Raw genomic sequence first — 24,271 nt, forward strand, 5'->3', positions numbered from 1 at the left:
TTATCTGGAAGAACTCCCTACCTTTGTGCTTTTGTACACATGGTGCTTTTCCATGTTGCTTGTGACAGAGAAAGTCTCATTTTGTAACCGCCACCACTGTGCAGAACAGAATTCTTTGCACGAGTATGAATGTCTTCACCATCCTTTTGAATTGAGCTGTTCAACTTGCACAGAGCAGACCTAGTAGCTTCCATGTGCTTGATGACCAAAAACAAAGTAGCAACTGCCTTAATTGAAAGGGATTATAGTATTCTCCCTGAGCAACAGCATTTCTTTGATTTGGGGGGGGGGGGACAACTGAAAAACATGACAATAGTGAAAGGAAAGAAAAGGAAAGAGTTGTGTCCTTTTCCAGTGACAGCCTCCCTCCTCCTCCTCACTTCCTGCCTGTGCCTGTGATGGCTGGTGTTCAGGGTTGTTACTTGTCCGAGTTTTCTGAGGGATGTTTCCTTGTTGTGTCCATTCAGGTCTCGGTCAATCAGCGGAGCATCGTCTGGGCTCTCCACCAGTCCTCTCAGCAGTCCAAGGGTAAGTGGTGCTGCTTCAAGATCTGTTAGTCCAATCCACTCACACATGCTTGATGCTTTTTGACATCTGTTGCGCCAGAGCTGTGGCTCTTAGCTGGGATGTTTTGCTTTTCCTTGGCAGCTTGTAAATTTTCATGGGTGGTGAGGGAAATGTTATTTACAAATGCAGGTGGAGAATTTCTCTTACATGTTCCCTGCACTGTTAGCAGGGATCTCACTGTGCCTCTGCCCTTTTTCAGTCTCCTAAGCACACAGAATAACATTGCTATGACTAAACACTCCATATCCAGCTGAGATCTGCATATAGCCTGGTTTCAGACCAAATGATCAGGAGCCATTTCACAGCTGCCTTCAACTAGGTCACAGTAAAGCACCAAAGCATGCTGGTTATCTTCTGTTTGCCTCAGAATAACTCATATTAGGAAATCAGAGAAAATAAATTGCACAAATTTGAGGGCTAGGAAATTTAAAAGGAAAGTAAGAAGTTGACTGACTAGGATGGGTAAAGAACATTCAAATCCCGATAAACAACTTTACAATACTTTCACATGCCCTTTTTAAGCATGCAGTCAGCTAAATACTGATACTTAACTAATACTGATACTCAGCCAGTACAGCACATGCTTGATAGTACATTTGTTGTAAAGTTGTAACAGTTTCTAAATGCAATGACAAAGGCCTGCCTCTTCTTGTTAACTTCTTTAGGGATAAAAGTGAGTATTTCTAGTGCTTAAAAAGGTCAGCTAAGTCACTTTAAGACTGTAGTGCCTAACAAGAGTCTAGTCTTGGGCTGTGACAGTGCATGTTACCTAAATGTATGGCCCAGAGTCTCTGGAGGATTTCTACATACTTCCCATGACTTCATGAGAAGATGCTATCCCTCATTAGAAATTGATACAGTCCATGTCTTAGGGAATGGATACATCCATGGATCTACTCTCAGTTATATGAAGGATAACATCAGTATTCCAAGTATTTGAAATTGCAGTTTCACCCTAAGATTCTGTGTAATTCTTGTGAATAAAGACACACTGTCAGCTCTTAAGTTTATATTCTAGTAAAGCTTCCAGCACTTTGCTTGATTGAATTACTTTCTGAAACCTATTTTGGGCTCCTGCCAATTGTTATCCTGTTTTGAAACCAGCGTAAGTGTTCTTGTGGTCTCCTCTATGTCTTTAAAGTCCTAGGGACCAGTGAAAATCCATTTCCTTCTTTCTGCACTGGGACTCCTGGTTGCCAGTGAAATGAAGTAGAGGTCTGAGAACTCTTATGCCACTGCAAAATGTACTGGAAAAGAGCATGGAAACAGTTTTGTGCACAAAATAAGCATCCAGTGAAGCAAACCTAAATCTTGATTTCATTAATTGATCTCTTGGGATCAATTTCTGACGTCTCAGTAGGACAACATCAAAGAATAAGCTTGACAAGATCCCATAGTCACTGTATCTTACCATTATTACTTAATAGGCAGTTGATTAAATAGTCTTCAAAGGGATTTAGTAATCAGGTGGCATTTTCAGCAGATCATAGCAATATTAATGCTGGTCACATTTGAGGCTTAAAAGGAATTGTTGGAATAAAAATCATATTTTTTTAACGTCCTTACCTATCCTTCTAATAGCACCTTAGATTATTGAAAGAGAATTTACTTTAAAAAACAAATTTCATACTTTAAAAAACACCTTTCCCTTTTTGCACTGCTTAGGTTCAGTTCTATGAGGAATTTAATTCAGCAGCAAATAAAAGTTGTCAAATTTCACAATATCTTGCTAATGGTGGTCCACATTGCACCAGCTGAAATTGAGACCTAATCTTGTTCTTCATTTCATTATTAAATATGTGGTAATTAAGGGTGCCTCTTCAGATTCTTAATGGCTTAAGAGGGAATTGCATCATACTTTATTTCTTTCAAATCTGCTTCTCAAGCCATCATACATGTAAGATAGAAAAATTGCAAGGAAATACTTGCAATTAACAGTCTTTGAGTTTTATCCATCGGTGTCATTTGCCAGTAGTTAATAGTCAGATGCCGATAGTGACTTCCAGAAATTAAACATTTTCCTCATCTGTTTCCCTTCCTTGCTCATTGACAATGAGAATTTAGCAACATGGCAGACTTAAGTTTAACTTTACAATCCTAATAGTAATAAAAATATTTTGATGGACTGATTTTCCTTTAATTTTGGTGGCCTAACCCTAAGTTCTTTGAAGTAATTACAAAACTTTTATACAAACAACTTAGAGACATAAGTCTTAAATACATTTCTACAGTTTTTAAAATATGACAACATTGTGCTAATCCATTACACCCAGGAAGGAAACTCCCTAGTGAGTGTGATCACCTGGGACTGAGATTTGAGGGAAGGTTACATGTACATGGTATGTCTGGTTAGTTCTTGATTATGGCTTTTAGCTGTCAAGTATGGATGATAATAATGGTGATTGTGTAATTTTTCATAGGTAATACTTCGTAGCAATCAAAGGACAGACCAAAGCTGAATATCTTGAGTAGTGATTTCTATTTTTACAATTATTCCAGTACTTGTAATCTAAGGTGGTAATAGCAGTGATTTGTAAGGACTTTTTTTTTGTTGTTTTAAATGTGATTTTTAGCTTGCTAATACCCCTTAAAAGGCTTCTACCCTTCCAAGTCTGTCTATTACTGTTTGCTGTCAAAGTATGAATGGTTTCCCAAAATACCTCTTTACACATGTAAATGTTACTGTTTGGGAAAAAAATCATAATCCCATTTTGATACCTCAGCGATGGATTATGAACTTTGCTTGTCTTTTTTCTTTTTAAACTGTGTCTTACAAAACAATGGCTCCCCCCCACCCTCTTCTTAGACTTGGGACTTAATGGCAATTATTGCTGAGACTTTATGACAGAAATTCCAGTTATCAAGCTATCCCTCAATGCAGTGAGGGATGTTGGAGGAGAAGCATAAAGTCTGATGGAAAGTATCATCTCTTCCCAGATAAATAAATTTACCAGACCTTACTGAAGTTTTTGGTGTAGCAGTTTAAAAATCAAACACCCATCTGAGTTCATATATTTCTCGTGGTGTTGTATGCTCTGAAGCTTCCAAGTGAAGGCTGAGCAATTTAAGCTTCCAGATCAGGGGAGGAGAGTGGGTGCCCAGGTGGCATCACTCTCCCTTTTCCCCCTCTTTCTGCAATGGGTGGCTGCAACTGGTGCATTACCCAGCCAGGGGTAAAGAGGTAGGAAAGAGGTTCTGACTGGTGTGTGCAGTAACTGTGTCTATCCCCTGCCACTCTGTATGTATCACACACCTGTTCTGAGTCTCATCTCTCTGCTGGGTTTGCATATGGGCACATGGAGCTGAAAGAGGTGGTCCCTTTCTTGGCACATCTCAATTTGTCTGTGGCTTGAGTGGTTCTTCTTCCCTTTCCTCACCTCCCTACAGCATTGTGCTTCTCTCACTGCAGGGCAATCAGAACAATCCCAGAGAGATGGCATTTCTCTCTTCTTTTTTTTATTGGTTACTTTCCTTTTTTGGTTTTTTTTTTCTTTTTTTCTTTTTTTTTCCTTTGTTCCTTTGTTGTACTTTTCTTTCTGTTGTTTTCCTTTGCTGACACGTGGTTGGTTAATATGATGAAGCCTGTTATGACACTGTTGTTCTTGCTGCTGCCGCTGCTGCTGTTGTTGAATATGCTGTGTTCCCAGCTAACTGCATGTCTTTTTTTTGTTTTTTGTTTGTTTGTTTGTTTTCGTTTCTTTGCAAAATCCCTCCCCCCCACTACCCCTTCACCTCCATCTCCTGTGTCTCCTTGTGACATGGTGCATCCTTGTGACTCGGATGGATTTTATTCTGACTTTCCTTTCTCTGCTCGCCCGCTCTTTGCGTATTTCACTGTTTTTGATGTGCATGGACACTCTGCGTCTGTCTCGTAGCCTATCAGAAAGTTCTTCATCCCCCCTCAGACCTCCGACCTCCCTTTCTCTCCCCGACCCCAAGTCTCCTTGGACCCTGATGCTTGTAGGAACGCCTCCAGGCCTGGACATGTACTCCAACCAAAGCCAGCACTTCAGCCCAACCCAAAGACGCAGACTTTGCCATCCAAGAGCAAATTGGCTGAAAAACCACTCCAGTCTACTAAATCCAACCCACTCCCTGCCAGCAATACCAGCGCCCCCTCTTCCCAGAACAACCCTGTGCAGAATGCTCAGGGCCGCTCGCCTGCTGCCGGCTTTAACCCACAGCTGGCTGTTCCTAAAGTGCAGACCAACCCTATGTCTCCTATTAGATTACTCCCTTCTAGTACTGACCCAAGCACCAAATCTATCCCCATCATACAGGTCACCCCTCACCCCTCTCCAAGGGGAAGTCCCCTCCCTACCCCCAAGGGGACACCTGTTCATACGCCAAAGGAGAGCCCAGCAGGCACACCCAACCCAACACCACCATCCAGCCCCAGCATTGGAGGAATGCCTTGGAGGACACGGCTCAACTCCATCAAGAATAGTTTCCTGGGGTCTCCTCGCTTCCATCGTCGGAAATTACAAGGTGAGTACTCACCCAAACGTACAGGGTGGTTCTGATTTGGGCAGATATTCAGCAGGAATTTCATACCTGTCTGTGGCTCTGCAAATTCTTTGTACCAAGGACTGAATACTGGTGTGGAAAATGAGAGTAATAGCATCAGCCAAGCCCTAACCCACATGTGAGCAGGCTCTGTCATTCCACTGCCCCTGCTCCAACAGCATCTCCTGAGCCCACTGCACATTCCAGACATGCAGCTCTTACTATCCCTGTTGTGGCTCTTAGACCGCAAGAAAAATCTGTCTTCAGTTTCTTCACTTGCTTTGCAAGTGAACCTAGGGCTCAGCCATTTCCCCTGTGGCTGTGCTCCACTGCCTCTCCACAGCCACAGGCTGAGCCTTATGCTGAAATAAAAGACAGCCAGAGGCAATAGGCTGAAATTGTCCTTCTCAAGCACAGCTTTTTTGATCTTGGTTAATGCTTTTTTTTGCCTCCTTTGGTAATTGGTGCAAAAATCTCCTTAATGCAATCAGTGGTTTCGTATCTGCTGGCCTACTTCAGTTTTCTAAGTCTCTAGAGTGTTGAGATGTGCAAAATTTTCTTTCTCGGGCTCCAGGTGGCTTTTTTGCATGCCAGCAAAGGGCACCCAAAGTCACATACCTTATCCTTGGACATCAGCAGCAGCTATCCCAACACCCTGTGGTTTTCCAGGGTACCAGGATGTGATCCCATGGGAAAGGAGGATTACAGCCAGTCAGAATTTGAGCTATAATGGTCAGTGCCATTGTCTCTGAGGTGGTCAGAGAACTGCAGAGAATTGCAGCAGTGACTGAGCTGTATCCAGCTGGGCTTTGAGGCAATGGCAACAGAGTTGCATTGGCACAGTGTGTTTGGGTCTGGACCAGAAACCACTGAAGCCAGTGCAAGATTACCTAATGACCTAAGGGTAGAGTGAGCCTTGAAATGCAGCGCTTGTTTAGATGCCAAGATCTAGAGACATGACCAGCATTTAAATGTCAGAATTAGCCTGCAGAGGCAATGGGCAAATGCGAACAAGTGCAGAATTGTTTCATTGGTGTGCAAGCTGAAAATGGAAGGTGTACTGAATCATATTTCTCTTCTCCCTCCCTCTCTCTGGCTGTCTGTGCATGAGCAGTACCTACACCAGAAGAGATGTCTAATTTAACCCCAGAATCATCCCCAGAGTAAGTACTTTGCCTTCTTTTCCACCAAATCGCAGTGTCGTTTCCTGGCCTGAATGTCATAAGCTGACATATTTCTGTTCTGGATCAGTATCTGTTTGTAATCTGTTGTCCTGTGGGTAGGATAGAGATGTGAAATGATTCTTTAGATGAGGACCCTGCATAAAATCTATACCTCAGTAATGGCAGGGGGGGTCAACAAATGTTGAAACAGTCTCCCAGTAACCACATCATTTTCTCATGGCTTGCTGAATTTGCTGGGTATGTAACATGTTTCTTCTCTCTTCATTCATGTGGTTGTCAAGTAGATCACTCTTTGGGACTGGAGAGGCTAATCAGTGGTTTATACTGGCACTAACTGTGCACCAAAAAGTCTTCCTTTTAGTACAGGAGAGTTTGCATCCTCAGGATAGCATGCAGGAGGCTCTGCTAAGATAATTCAGAGGGATCTTTGGCTGCGAGAGTAAATGCAGTGTTAATTCTAGGCAGCAGTACTGGGACATGGAGAAGCTGTTTCATATTCACCAGGCTCATTCCTTAAAGTCAATGTACATTTCAGCCATTTCACTGCACAAATATGCATCACTGCATGGCAGGTTTGGAAGTCGATGCCAGAGTGCTGCTCCAAACACTTCCTAATATGCAACAGATGCCAAATTATTCCTTTTTATTTTCACAGCTTGTGTTTGTGCACCCAATGCCCATAGACTTAGCCTGCCAACCAAGGCAATTTGGCCTCTTGTTAAGAGACTTGTATGAAATATTCATGAGTCTTGGATGGGAATTTTGAGCTTAAAGTTTTGTAAATGGTGACAATGGTATTGTCTTCACAACTTGCCCCAGACCTTTTGTCTGGTGTGAGATGGACATTCTATGTGTGTAACTGCAGAATGAGGGATAAAGACTTCAGGAGAGGGAGAAGTAGGGATTAGTAAAGGTATCCAGGAAGAAAAATGGAATATACTGTGTTTTCAACACTTTCAAGCATTTACTAATAGAGAGGCATGAGAGAATTTCATAAAGTTGGCACATCATTATCACAGAAATATACAATACTCTCATCTCACATGTTTTTAAAGCCATTAAAACAGAAAACCTTTAGAATTAAATTTCTTCTCTTCATTGCATGTATGTTGGTGGAAGTTTTTGCTGTTAATTTATTGCCTTCCCTGCTTCCCACTCACTCTTTAAAAGCTGGTGGAGAGAAGTAGTGCTTTTCATTTGAGGCAGTTTGGATGCAAGTCAAAGCCTAAGGCCCTCTTTTCTTTTTCTGTATAATTGCCAAATTAATGAGTTCAATTGGGCTGCACCCTGCAGTAAACATAATAAAAGTCATTAAAAAAAATGAACTAGATTATATTTTAGTGATAGATGTCTGCTGCTCAGTGCCCACTTCCACATATCTTATTTTTTCCCATATTTTCTTCTTTCCTCAAAGAAATAAGATATCCTTATCAAGAGCTGTATTGACCTCATGGGTTGAGTGATAAATACATGTCCTAGCTCTGTCTGGTGCATCAGTGCCTGCCATTCATTTAACAGACCTGATGATTAGGTAATACACTTCAACATGTGTGGGTAATGCTCCCTAATGTTCTTTCTCATGTGAAAAAGCCCTAGAAAATGTGTTAGGGATGACATTTAAAGAGACTTAGCTCCAGCTGCTTTAAAGCTGCAAAGCTCCATTTGCTTGAGTAGAAATGCTGCTATTTATGCCAGGCAGGTAAACCTCTGGAGGTTACTGATCCATGTGCTCAGAGACAGAGAGGGAACACAGAAGGCTACGTGGTCAGGCACTCCAAAAGCAGGAAAAGGAACAACATTATAGGAGTGAGAAATTTTGGTGTGAAGTAATAAAGCACCAGCCTCCATTTTTATGCTGTTTTCTTTGCTTTTTCATCAAATGGACACCTGATCGGTTTCCCTAGTGTAATCTACATACCCAGCCTCCCCCACATATCTTCTATCTCACTCCCCCTTTAAGAAGTTTGCCTTGGTAAGAGAAGACTCTTAATTTTAAGTGCATTTTGTTCTGCTTACAGCCTGATCTTGAGAGATGCTAGAGCATGTCATTCAGGGTGCTGAGGATTCATATGCATTTTAACCCAAGTTAGTAGCACTTAATGCCCTCTAAGAGGAGAAGAGGCTTTATTGTGTAATTTTACTCCAAAACTGTCCCCTCTTCTCAGTGGACCTATTCCCTAGCTCTATGAGTACAGCTAGTTCTGCCAGTTTCGGGGAGAAAAGCCAGTGCATGTGTGCTGTGTCTTGATTCTGCTCATTACAGAAACAGGAGAGGCCACTGGCATCTATTCTGTCTTATGTGACACCAGCAAAATTATTTTAGTGAATTCAAATGATTTACAAGCTGGAGCATAGCCCAGGCTAGCAGTGAATCTTCCAGACTCGCTATTACTGGTGATACCCTCACCAAGGAAAATAGTCCAGATGGATTTTGGAGACTCCAGACCATGTTGGGCAGGAAGAAAACTCCCAGTGTTCTGGGCCCTTGTTACCTGTGCTTGTTAAGAGACCTATAAATGAAGGGCCAGCAAAACCATTAATGAAAATACAAAAATGAAAAGCCATATTTTAAGATGGCAGACCTGCAATTAAATAAGCACACTTTTCCAGGCCCATGCTTCCCCTTGGCCCCTGGAGTCCATCCAGCCAGCCCCAGTTCAGATGATGATACATCCAAGCCTGAGACAAGAGGCCGTTTTAGATGGATAACCAGGTGCTAATTTACTAATGAGCACAGACCCCTTACATGCAGGGAGTTATTGCCCCAGCTCTCCAGGGGCTTGCAGAGTTGTTGTGGTGTGTGAGAGACACATGAGCTAATTAGTTTGTAATTTTCTTTCTCACTCTAACCCTGGCTCCTTAACGACCATTTAAATGAGAGGCCCTTTCTCTTTACTGCTCCCTATACTAATCTCTGGCTCACTGGCTTATTTACAGCTGCCTATGAATATTTTAGGGAGTGACAGTTTTCCAGCCCACTTTAATTGAGTGGGGGGCACTGTTTTAACCAAATTGCAAGTGAATCTTTCTCTACTCTTATTTTTGGTTGCCTGCAGTAAATGAAGCAAATCATTATTTGCCCAGCTGAGCTCTCTTCCAGTTGTGGTCTTTCTGCTGTGTGCATTAAATGGGCAGTGGGCCCACAGCTGCACAATTCATGGAGCACTCTGGGATGGGGAATGAGTGCAAATTGCTGGACCCTGCTGAGGTCAAGCTTTGTTCTTTATCCTGAAGGCCTAGACTTCAAATTAGTTTCTTAGTTTGCTCCTCTCTCTCTTAGCCTCTGTCCTTCCTCTGCCTCTGCCTCACTTTGCCACAGAAAGTGAGGCTGCTAGCAGCTTGCTCCAGCTGTTTATTGCTCTGCTGGAAAACTGGTGTGTAGTAATCCCTTTTGCAGATGGCTCTCCTTGTCTGGAGAGATTGTCTTCTTCCACTGAGCGATGGATGGTCCACCCTGTTGCTTGCCATAGTGCAAACTGGATTTGGTGCGATAAAGTATGCTGTAAAGGGGAAAAAAGGAGTCTCTTGGTGCCAGGTCTTCAAATTTCTGACATTTTCATGCTGAATTCTTTTCTACTAGAATATGGCTGTTTCAAGTATGGTTTTCCCTGGGTTTAGTTTGGTCTAGCAAGTCTTTGGCTGCATCTCACAGCTGACAGCTTCTTTGCTCCTCACAAAACCACACCTGTCAGAGATGCTACTTTCAGGTCTGGATAGTGTCTCTCATTAACATTCATGTCCCTGCATTCTTCCATTATCCTGTTTAACTTAAAAGCCAATGTCAATGAAGTACATTAAAATGGTTAAACAATAAGCAAAATCAAATGTTTGCTAATAGGATCACTGTGAAAAAACAGAGCAGTTTCATTTTATGATGAAGCCACTGTCTGATGCTGGAACAAACTGAGGAGCTGGACTGCTATCAATGGAAAGACTGAACTGTGTCTTGCATGGCGTTGTTATCTCCTTTCTTAATACTGAAAATTCATTCCTTTGTAGACTGGCCAGAGTTCACACACTATATAGACATCCTGAATGGGACTAATGAACAGGACAGTCTTAGTCCTGGCCTTATGTAATTGTGCGTTTCACTCACTGGTAGATTGGAGCACCAGTGAAATCTACACCTTGCTTCAAGAAGCAAGGTCTTGTGATTATACAGGACACCCTCAGAAGAGCATCTTTCCAAAGGAGTTGAAATTGGGTGGGAAGGAACTTAAATCTTTATATTGCCAGGATCTGCATGTTGTCACAAGAAATTGAGACATCCCTGGAAACAAACCAGAAATGTGTCCCCTGATTTGTATGTATGTTATATACGCAGTATTCCCTGGTATGCTGGCTCAGTCAGTTACCACTGCTCCTGATTTTTCATTATTGGTGACACATGCTGCCAGACCTAGGCTGTGTGGTTCTGTCATTTCATCGGTTTTCACCAAGTGAAATGTCATTCTGGATGTTCTCTGATACTATTTCCCACTTATTAGTAGTAATACCATCACATCTGTCATCAAAACTTTTTCATGTGTTTTTTAATATTTTTTCTAGCTAGGGACTTGTATGAAATAAGAAATAGTGTTCCATATTCTAAACATCTCTTTCTTTTCGTCACATCAGGCTTGCCAAAAAATCCTGGTTCGGTAACTTCATCAACTTGGAGAAAGAAGAGCAGATTTTTGTGGTCATTAAGGACAAACCATTAAGCTCCATTAAGGCTGATATAGTCCACGCTTTCCTCTCGGTGAGTCACCCCAGCTGCCTCTTGGAGGCATCCCTCACCGGTCACTCCGTGTGCCAAATGTTACTGGACAGGGGCTCTGCTCCTTCAAAAGCATCCTCTGTGGATTTAATTTACGTGGCCTGCACTGGACTGTGTGTGAATTACTAACTGTAGATAATGCTCTCTAAGGTGAGAAAAGAAAAGAGTTCAGGCTTCTTGGCAAGGCCTCCAGGTTGCCAGAGTTTGGAATTCCACAGCAGTGGAGCACACTGCTGGCACAGTATCAAGACAGTGATTTGCTGCTTTGTCAACTCAGCCTTACAGTCACTGGGCTGGGCAGCAGATTGGGTCTCCCTTTGATGGGTATGCCCTCTACCACTTCAGCCAGACAAAAGGCCTGTCTTACATCTGCATTTGTTACTTTAAATCTCCACTTCAGTGCTGTATGGCAGAAAGAAGGGTAATTTCTTCTGGTGTCCAGAGTTTCAGTTGTTGCAGATGTGAAGAAAGCAGAGGGAAATTGTCTTTTTTTCCTATAGAAAGTTCTTGTTCTCATTATGTAGAGGTACCAGTGATGAAAAAGTCAGCACAGCAAAGGTAATTTAAGAGATTTTTCAATTCAAGGTAGTCAACATACTTAGACTTTTTCCAATAGAATTAAAAGAAGGAAACTTGATTTCTTATATAGTTTGTTAAATTGATGTTTTTTCCACAAAATACTGAACTCCATTTTAGTCTTTGTGATTCTACAATGAACTTCTTCAAAAAAGTCAGCTGTAGCCCTTGTTACTGTACAAGTACACAACGAGTAAGTGCCTTACAGTAGTGGGCATCAGACACTGGTGTCCATCCCAGGTTGGTTATAAGCAGCCATATTACTGTATCAATTTCATGCATTTAGCTGTGCTTTTGGGTTTGTATTGTTGTGCAGTGTGTCCTACTGTGTATACTGGTGATCCTGTATATATATCCTATATATATACCCCACATATGGTTTAGGTGTGATGTAGGGACTTGTGTGCAAAACCAGTGAATTGTCTCTTACAGCAACATCCAAACTTAAATGCATTGTCATAGCCTGCTAATTAAACCCTTAAAGTCAGCTTCTCAAAGAACTCATCTTCATTTTCCCTCCTAGAGGTTAGAGACCAGATTTCCAAGTAATTTGTTTGGGGTTTTTTTAATCTGGTCATTTATGAAGCAATAAATAGAATATGAGTATGTTGTTAAATTTTGGAGGAAAGTGTGAAAGGTAACTGCTTGAAAATAAGGAAGTTATGAAATTCCACTGTGGTTCTGTATATAGAGACGTTGGATGATGTCACAAAGCTTCTCAGAGTTCTTTTACATATTGATAGAAGTTTGGGTGAGTTATTTGCAGGCATGCTTTCCCTGTGCATGTTCCAAGCAATTCAAGTGTCCTGATGTCTATCTGACATCACAGAATCACCAAGCAACTGAAGTTGGAAAGGTCTTCAGGAGGTCTCCTGCTCAAAACAGGATCATCTGCGAGATCAGACCAGGATACTTAGGTGTTTTTTATATTCAGTTTTATATCCCACTGACTTTTCTGCCCACTCGCTTAATATCACTTTTTGCTCAGCAAAAGGCATTTCTCAAAACTGGTGGATGAGTAGGAAAAGAAAGACTGACTGTATGAAGTTTAGTAACATGTGTAAGTTCATAAGTGCATTGGGTATTCCACCAATATTCAACCCTTAAATTTAGATCAGTCCTGTAAGCAGCAGTGCATTCTTCTGTGGTGCCCAGCAGCCTATGCTCTTACTGATTTCATAAGAACACTGTACATTAAAAATCAAGACCAGAAGCAAATCTAGCAAATGTTACTCATTCTGGAAATGTGTCTTGTTATAAACAGAATTTTGCAGATTTTTTCCCTTTAGCACTGGTTCTACTATCTGCTTCTACCAACCTCTTTCAGATCCCAAGTCTCAGTCACAGTGTCATCTCACAGACAAGTTTCCGTGCAGAATATAAGTCCACAGGAGGTCCTGCTGTCTTCCAGAAGCCAGTGAAGTTCCAGGTGGACATAACATACACAGAAGGGGGAGAGGCACAAAAGGAGAACGGGATCTATTCTGTCACTTTCACGCTCTTATCAGGTAACCATGGCAAAGCTCTAAAATGGGTGCGAGCTGGCTTGATCCTTGCTGATAATAGAGGCCTCCAAATTGCTCTGCCAGAGGGAAAAAAAATACCTGGCTTAACCTCAGGAAAATTCAGTCAGGGGCAAAGAGGACATCAGGAACAAAAATGGTGTTGGTAGTGATGGAAATGCAAGGAGGGAAGGAGATTCCCAAAGAGATGAAGTTGGCACTGCCATGATTAGTGCTAAAATGGCTGTTCACTTTTGGTGTAACTCATGGTACTGGCTCCCTGTTTCATTCAAAAGTCCCAGAGTCTCAGCTGGGCACTGTGAGGCCACAGTGTCTTCCTTCTGAGCAAAGCATGCACTCACCCTTTTCTTCTGGGTGGCCACATGCCCCCCACAGGGGTTGCAAGAAGGAAACAGAGCCCCTCACCTTTTCTGTCTTTACAAAAGGAGCCCCAAAGCCATTCCTCTTCCTGTTGAGCCCAGCACACCATAGTCCCTTTGGCTGAAGGACAGAGACACAGTCAGGACACTTTTGGGGACAAGACTGAAGGGAAGATGCTTGTGATCCTTCTCCTGCAGCCTTGTGTGTGGGCTTGGCTCCCATTGCTCTCACAGCCTCTTGTGCCTCTTGTCTCCTCGCAGGTCCAAGCCGTCGCTTTAAGAGGGTAGTAGAAACCATTCAGGCACAGTTGTTAAGCACACATGACCAGCCTTCAGTGCAGCAGTTATCAGGTAAGTGGCTTCTACTGCCCAGCACCTTCAGCAGGGACAGGAAGGTGAAATGCCTCTCACAGCAGGAGGCTGAGGGAGGCCATCCCTCTGATTACAGCAAAAAACAAGCTCCATTCAGACAGAGCAGTAACTCCCTGCTCCCACCCTACTCCTCCGTTTCTCATTCCCCCTCCAGTGCTCCCAGCGCATTCCCCACTTGAACAGTTTCTGCCCTCTGCCCGCCCAAAGAGCCATTTGCCCACTTCTCCATCAAAAGCTGTATCATCAACAGATCTTCCAGATTTTCTCCAGTTCCAGAATCTCCCAGAGTAGGGACATGCTCTAGAGGATGCTTAATTTTCAAACCCTTCAGGCATACTTTAGAAACCTCCAGCTTCAGTGGGTCCCTGCACAAACTTGAGAGCTACTTTTAACTTAGCCATTAACATGTGGTCAGAAGGTGGCTAATAGTTTCCAGCAGTGTGATCCAATTCTCAATACTGTGGTAGCACAAATTATATACTAAGGTTCTGCAGAAGCTATATTTTATCTATTTGAAAAGTAAATTTCAATTCCTCATGGTGGTAGAGAAAGCCTTACATGTGTGACCCTGTGCAATGGCATCAATCTGGATGTGCAGGCAGCCTGAATTGATAATACTGAAACTGGCCTCATCCCATCTTTATGTAGCAGGTGTTCACTCTGAACACTGTAGTGGCTGTACACACACACACAAAATCTCTGTGGTAACTCTTCTATCCTCTAAAAGGAGAGAACAAAGAAGAAGGTGAAAATTGAAAACTTAAGGCAGATAAGCTATTGGGAATGCATCAAGGAAGGAAAAGTAGGGAAAAGCAGAAAGAATGTGCAGATACCGGAGATAAATAGGAGCAAGGTGGAGAGCAGAGGCTGCAGCAGAAGACAGTGAGGCAGGAGGAGTGGGAGATGAAAAGGAAGTAAATAAATATTATGCTTCAGAGCCAAATTCTGTTCTTGACCCTTGTGTGAACAAGCCAAGACAAAAGTGGGGGAGTTAAGTTGGCATTGCATCTTCCAATTAAGTCCCAGATGTCCTCGGCTTGTTGCACATATGGGTTACATCCTTCTGGTCTAACTGTGGCTTTAGCATCCAAAGATAAATTAACTGCATCTAGAAGTGTGTGTGCCTAGTACCTGACAGAGAAATATGCTCAGTTCAGTGTCCTCTTTGCTTTTGGCCTCCAGCACTGCCTGATCCTTCTGCATGCTGGAATACAATGGTGCCCAGCACATGGGTTATTCTGTTCAGAAGCAGGGAAAACAAGGATACTATAAGTATGGTTTATTCAGGTTTTTGCTGTCTGGACTTTTGAAATTAAATCAAATTCAAGGAAGTAGCTAGAATTTTCTGCCAGCCCTTCCTCCTGGGAAATGCTAGGGCCAAGTGGGAATGGGGGGATTGAGATAGGAAAGCCTCCTTTAAATGTATTTCATATTATTCCTGATTCATGGGCAATATTCAAGTATTCCTTGTTTCTTCAGGAATGAAGTGTACCCTTATTTTCCTGTAAGGAAAAAATGGTTTATAAAGTAAATAACTTGATTATCTCTCTTAACTTCACCCTAATATGTGCTAGCTACTGAGGGTCTATAGAAAAACTTGAACCCTCTTGCACACTTGCATGTGAAGCAGGATATCTCCCTAAGAAAGCCATATTGTAGCAGGAATAAAAATCATTCATCTGACCAAGACTCAGGGAAATGTTATGGGCATACTCTGCTGTGAGAAATATGTCTGACTTACAGTTTTGCTCTGGTTCTAGAATGGAAAAAATCCTATTATTTTTACTGCCTGAAGCTACATGAGAGCATATTGTTCTAGCAGGGAAATCCCAGCCTGACCTCTAATGCCAGAGTGGAACAGATAACTCCACATGGAGGATAACCAAAATTAATGGTCTCTTGAAATTTAAAAATGAGAATTCCCTTGGCTGGGGACTTAACTCAGGCAAGACAGCTCACAAGACAGGGTGCCAAACTGTTCTGTATCACACCACCTGACCTGCTCAGGAATATGCAAGTCTCTTGAAAATGAGAGAAGTTAACCTGAAAATTTTAGGTTGGAGCAGCATACAAGAAAGAGAGGAAAGGAAAAGGAAAAGGAAAAGGAAAAGGAAAAGGAAAAGGAAAAGGAAAAGGAAAAGGAAAAGGAAAAGGAAAAGGAAAAGGAAAAGGAAAAGGAAAAGGAAAAGATTGTTACTAAAAAAGAGACTACTTTGCATCAAAGTAGGGTGGCCCAGTAGTTCACATTCCCAGCCAGTGAGAGTTAGGGGAAGTAAAAGGATAAAGGACAGAAGAGTTCACATTCAGCACCTTGCTTAGCTGGGTGTCTGGTTGGAAAGGTGCAAAATCTTCCTAGAAATTGTCATGGAATTAATCAGCATTTCTCACTAGAAACAAAGCCAAGTCTTCTCTGTTTCTCTTCTCCTCCCATACTGCCAGCTCTGAACACCACATAGAGATTGTGGTGGTTGGGCCCTGTTCAGGTTCATGGTTTGAGGATGCTCTGTAGGCAGTCTACTGCTGCAACAGATGGAGCTCACCTTCACTTAGACTCTGTTCCTCCATGGCTCTGAGCATGGTACTGTCCCCTGACCAGCAACACTGGTTCAGCACTGGAGCTTTTCCTAGCTCCTCGTGCACAGACACATCCTGTGTGTCTTGTCTCTCCTGCCTTACAGTCCTGATGCTCTTATGGGTGGGATGATGAAAACAATCTGTGAAAGGTGCATGCATGTAAAGGGAGACCTCCAGAAGGGGAAGAGTTAATGATTTCAGTATAAAGCAGAACAGCAAGGCCTAACAAACATATGGCAGTGAGAGTCATTCTGTCTGCTGCCCCTCTGATCTGCTGTGCAGCATCCCAGTCCCCTTAGCTGGCCTGCCTGGGTTTCAGAATGCATTTTCTTCTCTTTCATTCCTCCAGCTGACAACAGTGTTTGTAGATGTCATGTTGCCCATGCATCTCTGTGTGTGTGTGAGCCTGTTATGTACCTGATTAGGCAGATGTGTTTCTGTGTCACACTTGAGCACCTTATAATATCCTTTCCTCCATATATCCCCCTCATTCACTTCCATTTTCCCTTTCTAAGATTGGCTGTGCCTATTTCTTCTGGCATACTCTAAAGCAGGAAAACAGATTCCCTCCCTTACCTGAAAGAAAGTGTAAATAAATTTAATCCATTCTATAAGTTAATGTAATGCTTCTAAAATCCACTGTCTCAATGGACAAATTTAGTGCAACATACCAGTTTTGTATCCTAATGTTACAGGAGCTCTGTGCCATGACTGCTGAGACAATACCAGGTCTGTGACTCATGACTTGCATAGAACAAGTAAATAGGGATTGATTGTTCATTTTTAATTCCTGATGAAAGAAACTGGAGACCAGCATAAGATAGTGGAAGCCAAGTACCAAGAAAGCCATTGGAAAAACATGTCTTCATGTAATCTAGAACTGGTGGAACTCCTCGCTGAAACAGGTGCTGAATGTGAGGGGCTTACAGATGCTCATCTTCCCCTGAGTACTTCTTACTCACAGGGAGGTTGGATAACTCCCTGCAGAGAAATCTTTGTGGGATTGCTAAACAGAGAAACTACAGCGGGTTCAGGAAACCTCTGACCTGACAGTGGTGAGTGAGGCAGTGGTAGGGGAAGTGTTCTGTATGCTTGGCCTGCTCTTGCACTCCTGGGTGTCTGTGGAGCTGCTGAGGGAGACAGAGCACCAGATCACAGAATATTCTGTGATTCTGAGCTGAAAGGGACACACAAGGATCATCTGACTCTCAGATGGTTTTGGCCTTTGATCTGAACCAGAATAGTTGTCCATGTGTGCTTGTTACTGGTATCGCAAAAGCCATTATACTCGGTGAGACCATGAAAGGACCCCTTTGGGATCAGGAGGGAGTCTCACTGTCTGTGAGAGCAGACAGCCTTGTCTCTTGTCCATGAATGGCTCCATCCAGGGCTCTTATACTCAGAATCTCCACTTAGGCAACCTCTGAGCAGGCTGCCCTTTGCTGGGATAAAAAGATCTCTCTCCATGGAGTATGATATCTCAGATTCGTTCCTTTGTTTCAGCCCAGCACTCTTTCCATTAAATCATGATCTGTTTTTCTCTGATGCCTTTGCATGAAAGAGTAATAGTAGCAGCTGGTGAATAAGGGCATGCAAAAGCCATCTGTGATCGCTCATAGAGTAGCAATTTTTATTTCCCTAATATTTGCTTGCTTAGTTTTAAGTATTCGGTTTTTTCCCATTTTCCCATGTACTGGGCAATCAGCAATACTGAAATAACCTTTAAAACTTCTTTGTAAAAGGTTTTATGTTTCCTTATTGTATTTATTGGCTTCATATCGGATTTTAACTACTGACATCTCCAAGTTCAGAGCATCTCACTGTTACTCCTGGGAGTGCCTTTTATCAGCATAAACAAGTGTTTAGAGACCATATCTAGCTTCAAAACAGGGCAGTGCAAATTCTTGCTAGAGCACTGATCCATGAGTTCCAGGTATTTTATGGCTCACAAGAGCTGCAGGTTGGCAAATTGCCACCAGAAAAACCCAAAAGTAAGAAACCTACAGTTTCCAAATGTGTGAAGGATTTTATCAAGATGGAAAAGGAGTAAGGAGCAAATGAAGTGTTTTGCAGGGTAAACTTCCAGCTGCATACTCAAAAAAAAAAAAAAAAAAGGGACTCTGCAAATGACAGTTTGGAATTGGATTGCATGTTAGCTTTTTCTGGGGTTCATTCAGGTCCCAAGTTTCCTGCAATCTTCTGTGACCCTTTATGTCTTACATTCTTGTAGTGTCTAGGGTAATTACTTCATCTTGCTGTCATAGTTCCACCTACAAAAAGTGCCCTGTAATGCCTGGTTGGATTGGCAGAACACTGTGTTTTTGCTGAACAGCTTTAGTATCATTACTGAACAGCCTGCATTAAAATTAACTGGAATAGTTACTGGTAGTCCAGAAATAAAGCATGTAGAAAAAAGCCCAAGCTCTCCAGAGTTTTGATAGGAAAACAGGGAATTTCAAATAAGTACAAAAACAGTGGGGAATTTCAATCTGCATGATAACTGCCTTGGACCAGAGGAGCTGGTGGCTCCCTTGGCATCATCTCCCCTTAGTGGAAGTGTTTCCTGGGGACTGTGAGCATCTGGCAGGAGCTGCTCAGTGCTTTCTGGGGACCAGCCCTGGATTTGGAGATCTCAGAGGAGCAGCTGTTTGGGTGAGATTTCCTGGGCTGGGACGGGTCTCAGAGATATCAGAAGCATCACAAACCAGGCAGCTTTCTTGTGACATCTATGTAGGATGGAAATTAAAGAATAAAGAAAATTGTGACAAGAAAAATCAACAGAGCACTAGTAGTTTTTAATGGATTCAGAGCTTGTTTGGCCTTTTGAAGGGAGGCCTTATTTCAACCAAAGCATTTACCATCTGTTAGTGAACTGAACTGGGTTCATTTATGAAAGAGCCTTGACCAAATCCAAAGTGTGAGTGACTTCCAGCAATTCCTATAAAATAAGGAATTGCCTTATCATCAGAGGGATTGAGAGCTGACACTGCCTCTATGTTTTAATATAAAAAATGAACAAAACACATTAAAAATGCAGTTACATGACCCATCAGTGCTTCTCAGACAGTTAAAAGCCTTTGGACCCTGGCTTTATTCACTTCTCATAACACCTGGATCCCACAGTCACTGGATTATGGATTACTGTCCATGAGGAGAAGCTGACTGGCAAGAATCTTAAGACTTCCAATTAGAATAAAAATTATTCTTAAAATTATGGAATACTTTATCACATAGAGTATTTACTAAAGCAGATGTTACAATATGATGGAAATGAAAGAAGTATTAAAGTAAATATTCTAAAAGAAGCTGAAGACACATTAACACTATGTCTTTCAAGTGATACAGGCTCTGCCTTAGGAATTAGGGGAAAAACAATATGATCAGGTGTTGGAAAGACACTACAAATAAAAATAAATTCCTGTTAAGCTCCTGGGACTAGCCCTGAATATGGAGAATTCAAAGCATAGTTGTGCATAAAAGTTTTGAGAAAGCCAAATTAGAAGTTTTATTAGTGTTAGTTTGATTTTTTTCTGTGGTCTCATATTTCAGAAATTTTTTTCTTACCCATCAAAACTAATTCTATGACATGCAAATTTACTTTTTTGGGAACCAAATGGGGTCCAGAGCCCAAGATATTCAGCTGTCAAAAAGCCTCTGTTACAATCCATTTTTTGTGTGTAGGTCTGTCAGCTTGTATTTTAATCACACAACTAATGTGTGTAGACCTGTGACACAAATGGCTTTAAGTATTAAAGAGAGCTGTGCAAATGACTGAGGAAAAAAGGCAGTATTAACTTAAGGAGACATGATTACTTTTTAATTTGTTAAAATGAAGAATAAAACAGAAATGCCAATTTCAGGAGGATCTTGGTAACCAGACACAATGTTTACCTGCTCTGACATTAATCAAATACTACTTTTTTGTTTCCAGATTTCTGGTTACTATGTGGCCAGTCAGTCTGGATAGACTTGAGGGGAAAATTCCAGGTGTTGGAGGTGGGAGTCAGAAACAGTCTTCTGGTCATATTTGAGATTTTCTTTGTTCTTATGTGTTCTTTAAAAGCTAAGTTCTGCTAATGGTTGTGTGAATGCTCTGGGGTCTACCACTGTAGATCTGCATCACTCTGCATTGCAGCAAAGGGTAGGTGACTCTGAGGGGGCTGGACAGGAACCCCTAAAAGGCATGAGACAACAAAGTTCTCCAAGTTAGTAAAGAAAAAAAAATTATATAGACCCATGAGTGTGACTTCTAGTTTTGACTCGATCAGCAACTGTAGACACTTCTCCAACCTGCTACACATGTTCAGGGAGAAATGTAGTGAAATTCTATTGTATATGAAATTCTTTGCCTGCCAGACCAGGCAAAGAATTTCAAAGGCAGGTAAACTCCTGGCCTCTCTGACACCTCTGTTGTTCTAGATCTTGAATGTTCTCTTCTCCTTCACCTCCGTCCTTCTCCTTTCTCTCAGTCTTGTGCCTTTCTGCGAGAACTTCCATGGGTATCATCTCCCACTGACCTTTGCCTGCCCCCCTTTAGCCTTGGGGATGGAGAGCATGTGACCACTGCTTAGATGTTTTGACCAGTGTCACTGGACCAAGCAGCTGCCCTCTCCACTCCATGCTTTCCCAGATGATCTATGCAGCACAAGCCTGGCTGCATCAGAAGAGATGCATATCCATGCTCTTCTAGCATGAGTTCAGCTCACCCTAGCATCTTCCTCCTCTTATGAAATTACTTTTCTCAATATTTAAGGGGAGGAATGCTGAGAAATTATCTTCCCCTCTGTCCTGCAGACTTTATAGCAGATAGGGAGTAGTTACAGCTTCCTGGCAATTAGGGATTTTCAGCATATGTGTGCATTTTTCCAAGAAGCCTATTTCTTGAATACCCAAGTGTTCATCAAGAGCCCAGGCAAAGGGAGATCTGAGACTGATCTGAGTGCTTTAACTGGTATCCACCTGCTCACCAGTGAGTACTCCACATTGCCCAGGAACACATTGATTTAAATCCCAAATGCAAGGGAATCCTGGCTGACAGCAGCAGATCTGGCTTGCCAGCAGGTTCCACATGGAAGCGTCCAGCTGGGCTGGGCCTTTCTGTTTTAAAGCTGACATGTGGAGCTCCTTCTGCTTGTTGCACCTGAGTAAGAAGCACCCAGAGTCTGTGGCAATGGGAGCTATACACAAAGTGGACAGTAATGTCTTAGGGCCAGATTCTGCCACCCTTTCCAGAAGTGCTTCTATTGCCTCTGAATACTGACCTTGAAAGTAAGAGCAGTAGAGATTACACTTGAATGAGAGAGTTAGATTGAAAGTTTGACATTATCCTTTGGGGTTTAAAAGATGATTTTGAGCTGTAGAAGTAGCCTCACTCCATGTCCATGTGCAGGGCTAGAGTTCTTCCCTCTCTCCAGGTTTTTGATGTAGATATATGAGCTGGCTGAGCATTTCCTGGTGGTTGCAGGCTAATTTGCAAAGCTAGCCAGGTAAAACACTGTATTCAAGGCTTATAGTTTGCTAATGTGGTGGCAGAGTATTTCCCACATCTCATAAATACCTCTAGCTAGGATAAAGGGGTGAGTGGAGGCAGCAGTACTGAAGCAGCTCCACTCTCAGTCACAGGGCCAGGTTTGCACTGGCATAGAGTTGGTGGCAGAATTTGGCCTGGGTTGTGTATACACCAAGTTGTGTATATGTTTCCTGCTTCAGGTAATAATGTGCTAAGTTACTACTTTATGCACAGAGGTATGGAAACCTTTTTTTATGTTTTTCCCTCCCTCCCTCCTCTTTCCGTTCTATGATCCAGACACCACTAACTGTATGGAGTTGATGACTGGCAGACTTTCCAAATGTGGTAAGAACTTCCTTCCCTTCTGCCTTTTCACCTTCCCCAGCCCCTGCTGAGCAACATAATAATGCGCCGTCCTGTCCTGTTGCACCTCCTCCCCTTCCCCATCCCTGCTGCCCCACGCTCTTTTCGAGACTCCCCACCCTGTAACAACCCTCTATGTCTTTCACTCACCTGGAGGACACAAGCACATATCCCTTTTTCTGTTCCTCCCCATCCATGCACAGACGCACAGGCTCCACCACAGCACCACAGCTTTCCCCTTCATAGCACAAATGTGTGGTGTTACACTTGAGATGCCCTCTCTCATTGTAACCCAGGACAGTGATTTTCTTTTTCTTTCCTGATTTTTGTTTCCTCTTTTCTTTACTTGCTGCTGTTGATTCATGATTCTTCAGTCCCTTTTCTGCAGTGAAGCTGAATGCTGCCCCTGCTGGCTGCTGTCTCCCTTGGTTTCCTGCTATTTGTTGAGACAGGAATGCTGTTTATTTAACTCCATTTTGCATCCACCCCCTTCTTCCCCAGATGTCCTTGGGGCGTGACACTTTTAAATTCTCCATAAGACACACTGCATATTATGTCAGACACCTGGCTACTGTAAACTGCCATAGTTCCACTCTGGACTTGGGGAAGGATGTTGTGTCTTTAAATGAAGGAATAGTGAACCTACTAAAGATTTGGAATTTTGCTAGGAATAAGAAAAAAGTTTCCTGCAAAAATTTCAGCTCAGTTTGCTTGGGCTGACATGAATTTTGGTTAACTTGTCCCTAGCCTTCCCTCCTCTCCCCGCACACACGGACTCTTTCTTCCATTACTTGTGCCTCTACTCACTGCTCCAAATACAACAGTGGAAATGCCCAAATACTAAGAGACATCTTTTTCTCTTCTTATTCATGTCTTTTACAGAAAGATTCTGTATGAGAGAGCTCTGTTCTCTTTAGATTTCCATTCTGGTATCTAGGTTGAGTTCAGATATCTCTGTTAAAGAAGACAAGATGTTAGGGAAGTGTTTACTGAGTTGCTGCTGCTCTCCAGCTGGACCTGCAGCTGCCACACTATCCCTTCATTAACTGAAGAAAGTTGCTCTGGAGTTGTTCTGGAGTCTGTAACCATGAAGGGAAGTTGTTGTGGTGGAGATAATACTAGGTTTATGCATGTGTGACTGAGGCAGAATTTGGCCTGTTTCCTGTGTTTCAGGCAATCTCTTTCCCTTAAGTTGCAGCTTTGCTGGTGGGAGTTTTTCCTTTGCTCTGACAGGAGATCATTTGATTTCTTAGGTGGCTTTTCTGATCTTATGAGGACTCATTTCAGACCTTTAGCTTCTTGAAGGCATCAGACAGCAAATCTCTCTTCTTCCTCAAGACTTTGTTTCTTGCCTGGAATCTGGCATTCACATCATACAAAAATACTGAAATGCTGATTCTGCTGATTGCTTGCAAGTTAATTGAGCTACAGAGATAACCAGCCAGCGCCCTGCATTCTCTAGATAGAGAGCATCACTGCTTACTCACAGTTCATGCAGGCCCTCCAGCTGTCACCGTGTCAGCAGCAATCCAACAAGGGACAAAGAGGACAAGGTGAAGGCCAGCAGGGAGACTGTTTTGTGGCAGCTACAGCACAGACAGAGAGAGAGAGAGACTAGACAGGATGGCCTATAGGAGTTTAATGGAGCTGCTTCCTTTAAATCACATTCCTGTTGGTGAACTCACAAACAATGTAAGCAGTGGTGACTGCCCCATGCTGAATTCCACCCTCATGTATGAGTGAGGAGCTGTTTTTGTCATTCTTGCAAAAAGAGTTAACACTGTAGCAGGAAGAGCTAATCAGGTGCTTTACTCCTGGCTCAGCCATGTGAAAGCTCTGGTGGGAATGAGGAATATGTTTTCACCTACTATAAACCAATGAATGCTGTAATTAACAGGAAGGCAAAATTGTTTAGTCCTTTAAATGTTATCTCATCTTCTGCTAGCAGTGGTCATCAGTCTGAGAAGTGATTTTGCATA

At 42.5% G+C, this 24,271-nt stretch overlaps 1 protein-coding gene and 1 long non-coding RNA gene across 16 annotated transcripts in view; one reads left to right on the forward strand and one right to left on the reverse strand.

The window, feature by feature from the left end:
- BRSK2 (BR serine/threonine kinase 2) overlaps positions 1-24,271 on the forward strand; it is a 304,017-nt gene that overhangs the window by 267,573 nt on the left and 12,173 nt on the right. For 8 of the 15 annotated variants that reach the window (XM_068193900.1, XM_068193905.1, XM_068193901.1 and 5 more), the window contains 7 exons: positions 468-528; positions 4,848-5,055; positions 6,188-6,236; positions 10,875-10,998; positions 12,920-13,100; positions 13,736-13,825; positions 22,227-22,274. In XM_068193900.1, the coding sequence (XP_068050001.1) occupies positions 468-528; positions 4,848-5,055; positions 6,188-6,236; positions 10,875-10,998; positions 12,920-13,100; positions 13,736-13,825; positions 22,227-22,274 (761 nt within the window). Of the gene's footprint in view, positions 1-467; positions 529-4,442; positions 5,056-6,187; positions 6,237-10,874; positions 10,999-12,919; positions 13,101-13,735; positions 13,826-14,000; positions 14,549-22,226; positions 22,275-23,545; positions 23,695-24,271 lie in introns of those variants that run through there. The other 7 variants (XM_068193906.1, XM_068193908.1, XM_068193917.1 and 4 more) reach the window with 4 other exon arrangements.
- LOC137475980 (uncharacterized) lies at positions 23,484-23,972 on the reverse strand. Its single transcript, XR_011000173.1, has 2 exons — positions 23,780-23,972; positions 23,484-23,651 (listed from the first exon to the last, which is right to left on the reverse strand). It is a non-coding gene; the product is annotated as an uncharacterized lncRNA (long non-coding RNA).

This window comes from Anomalospiza imberbis, chromosome 6, assembly GCF_031753505.1.
Source record: "Anomalospiza imberbis isolate Cuckoo-Finch-1a 21T00152 chromosome 6, ASM3175350v1, whole genome shotgun sequence".
In the NCBI taxonomy this organism is placed as follows: Eukaryota; Metazoa; Chordata; class Aves; order Passeriformes; family Viduidae; genus Anomalospiza; species Anomalospiza imberbis.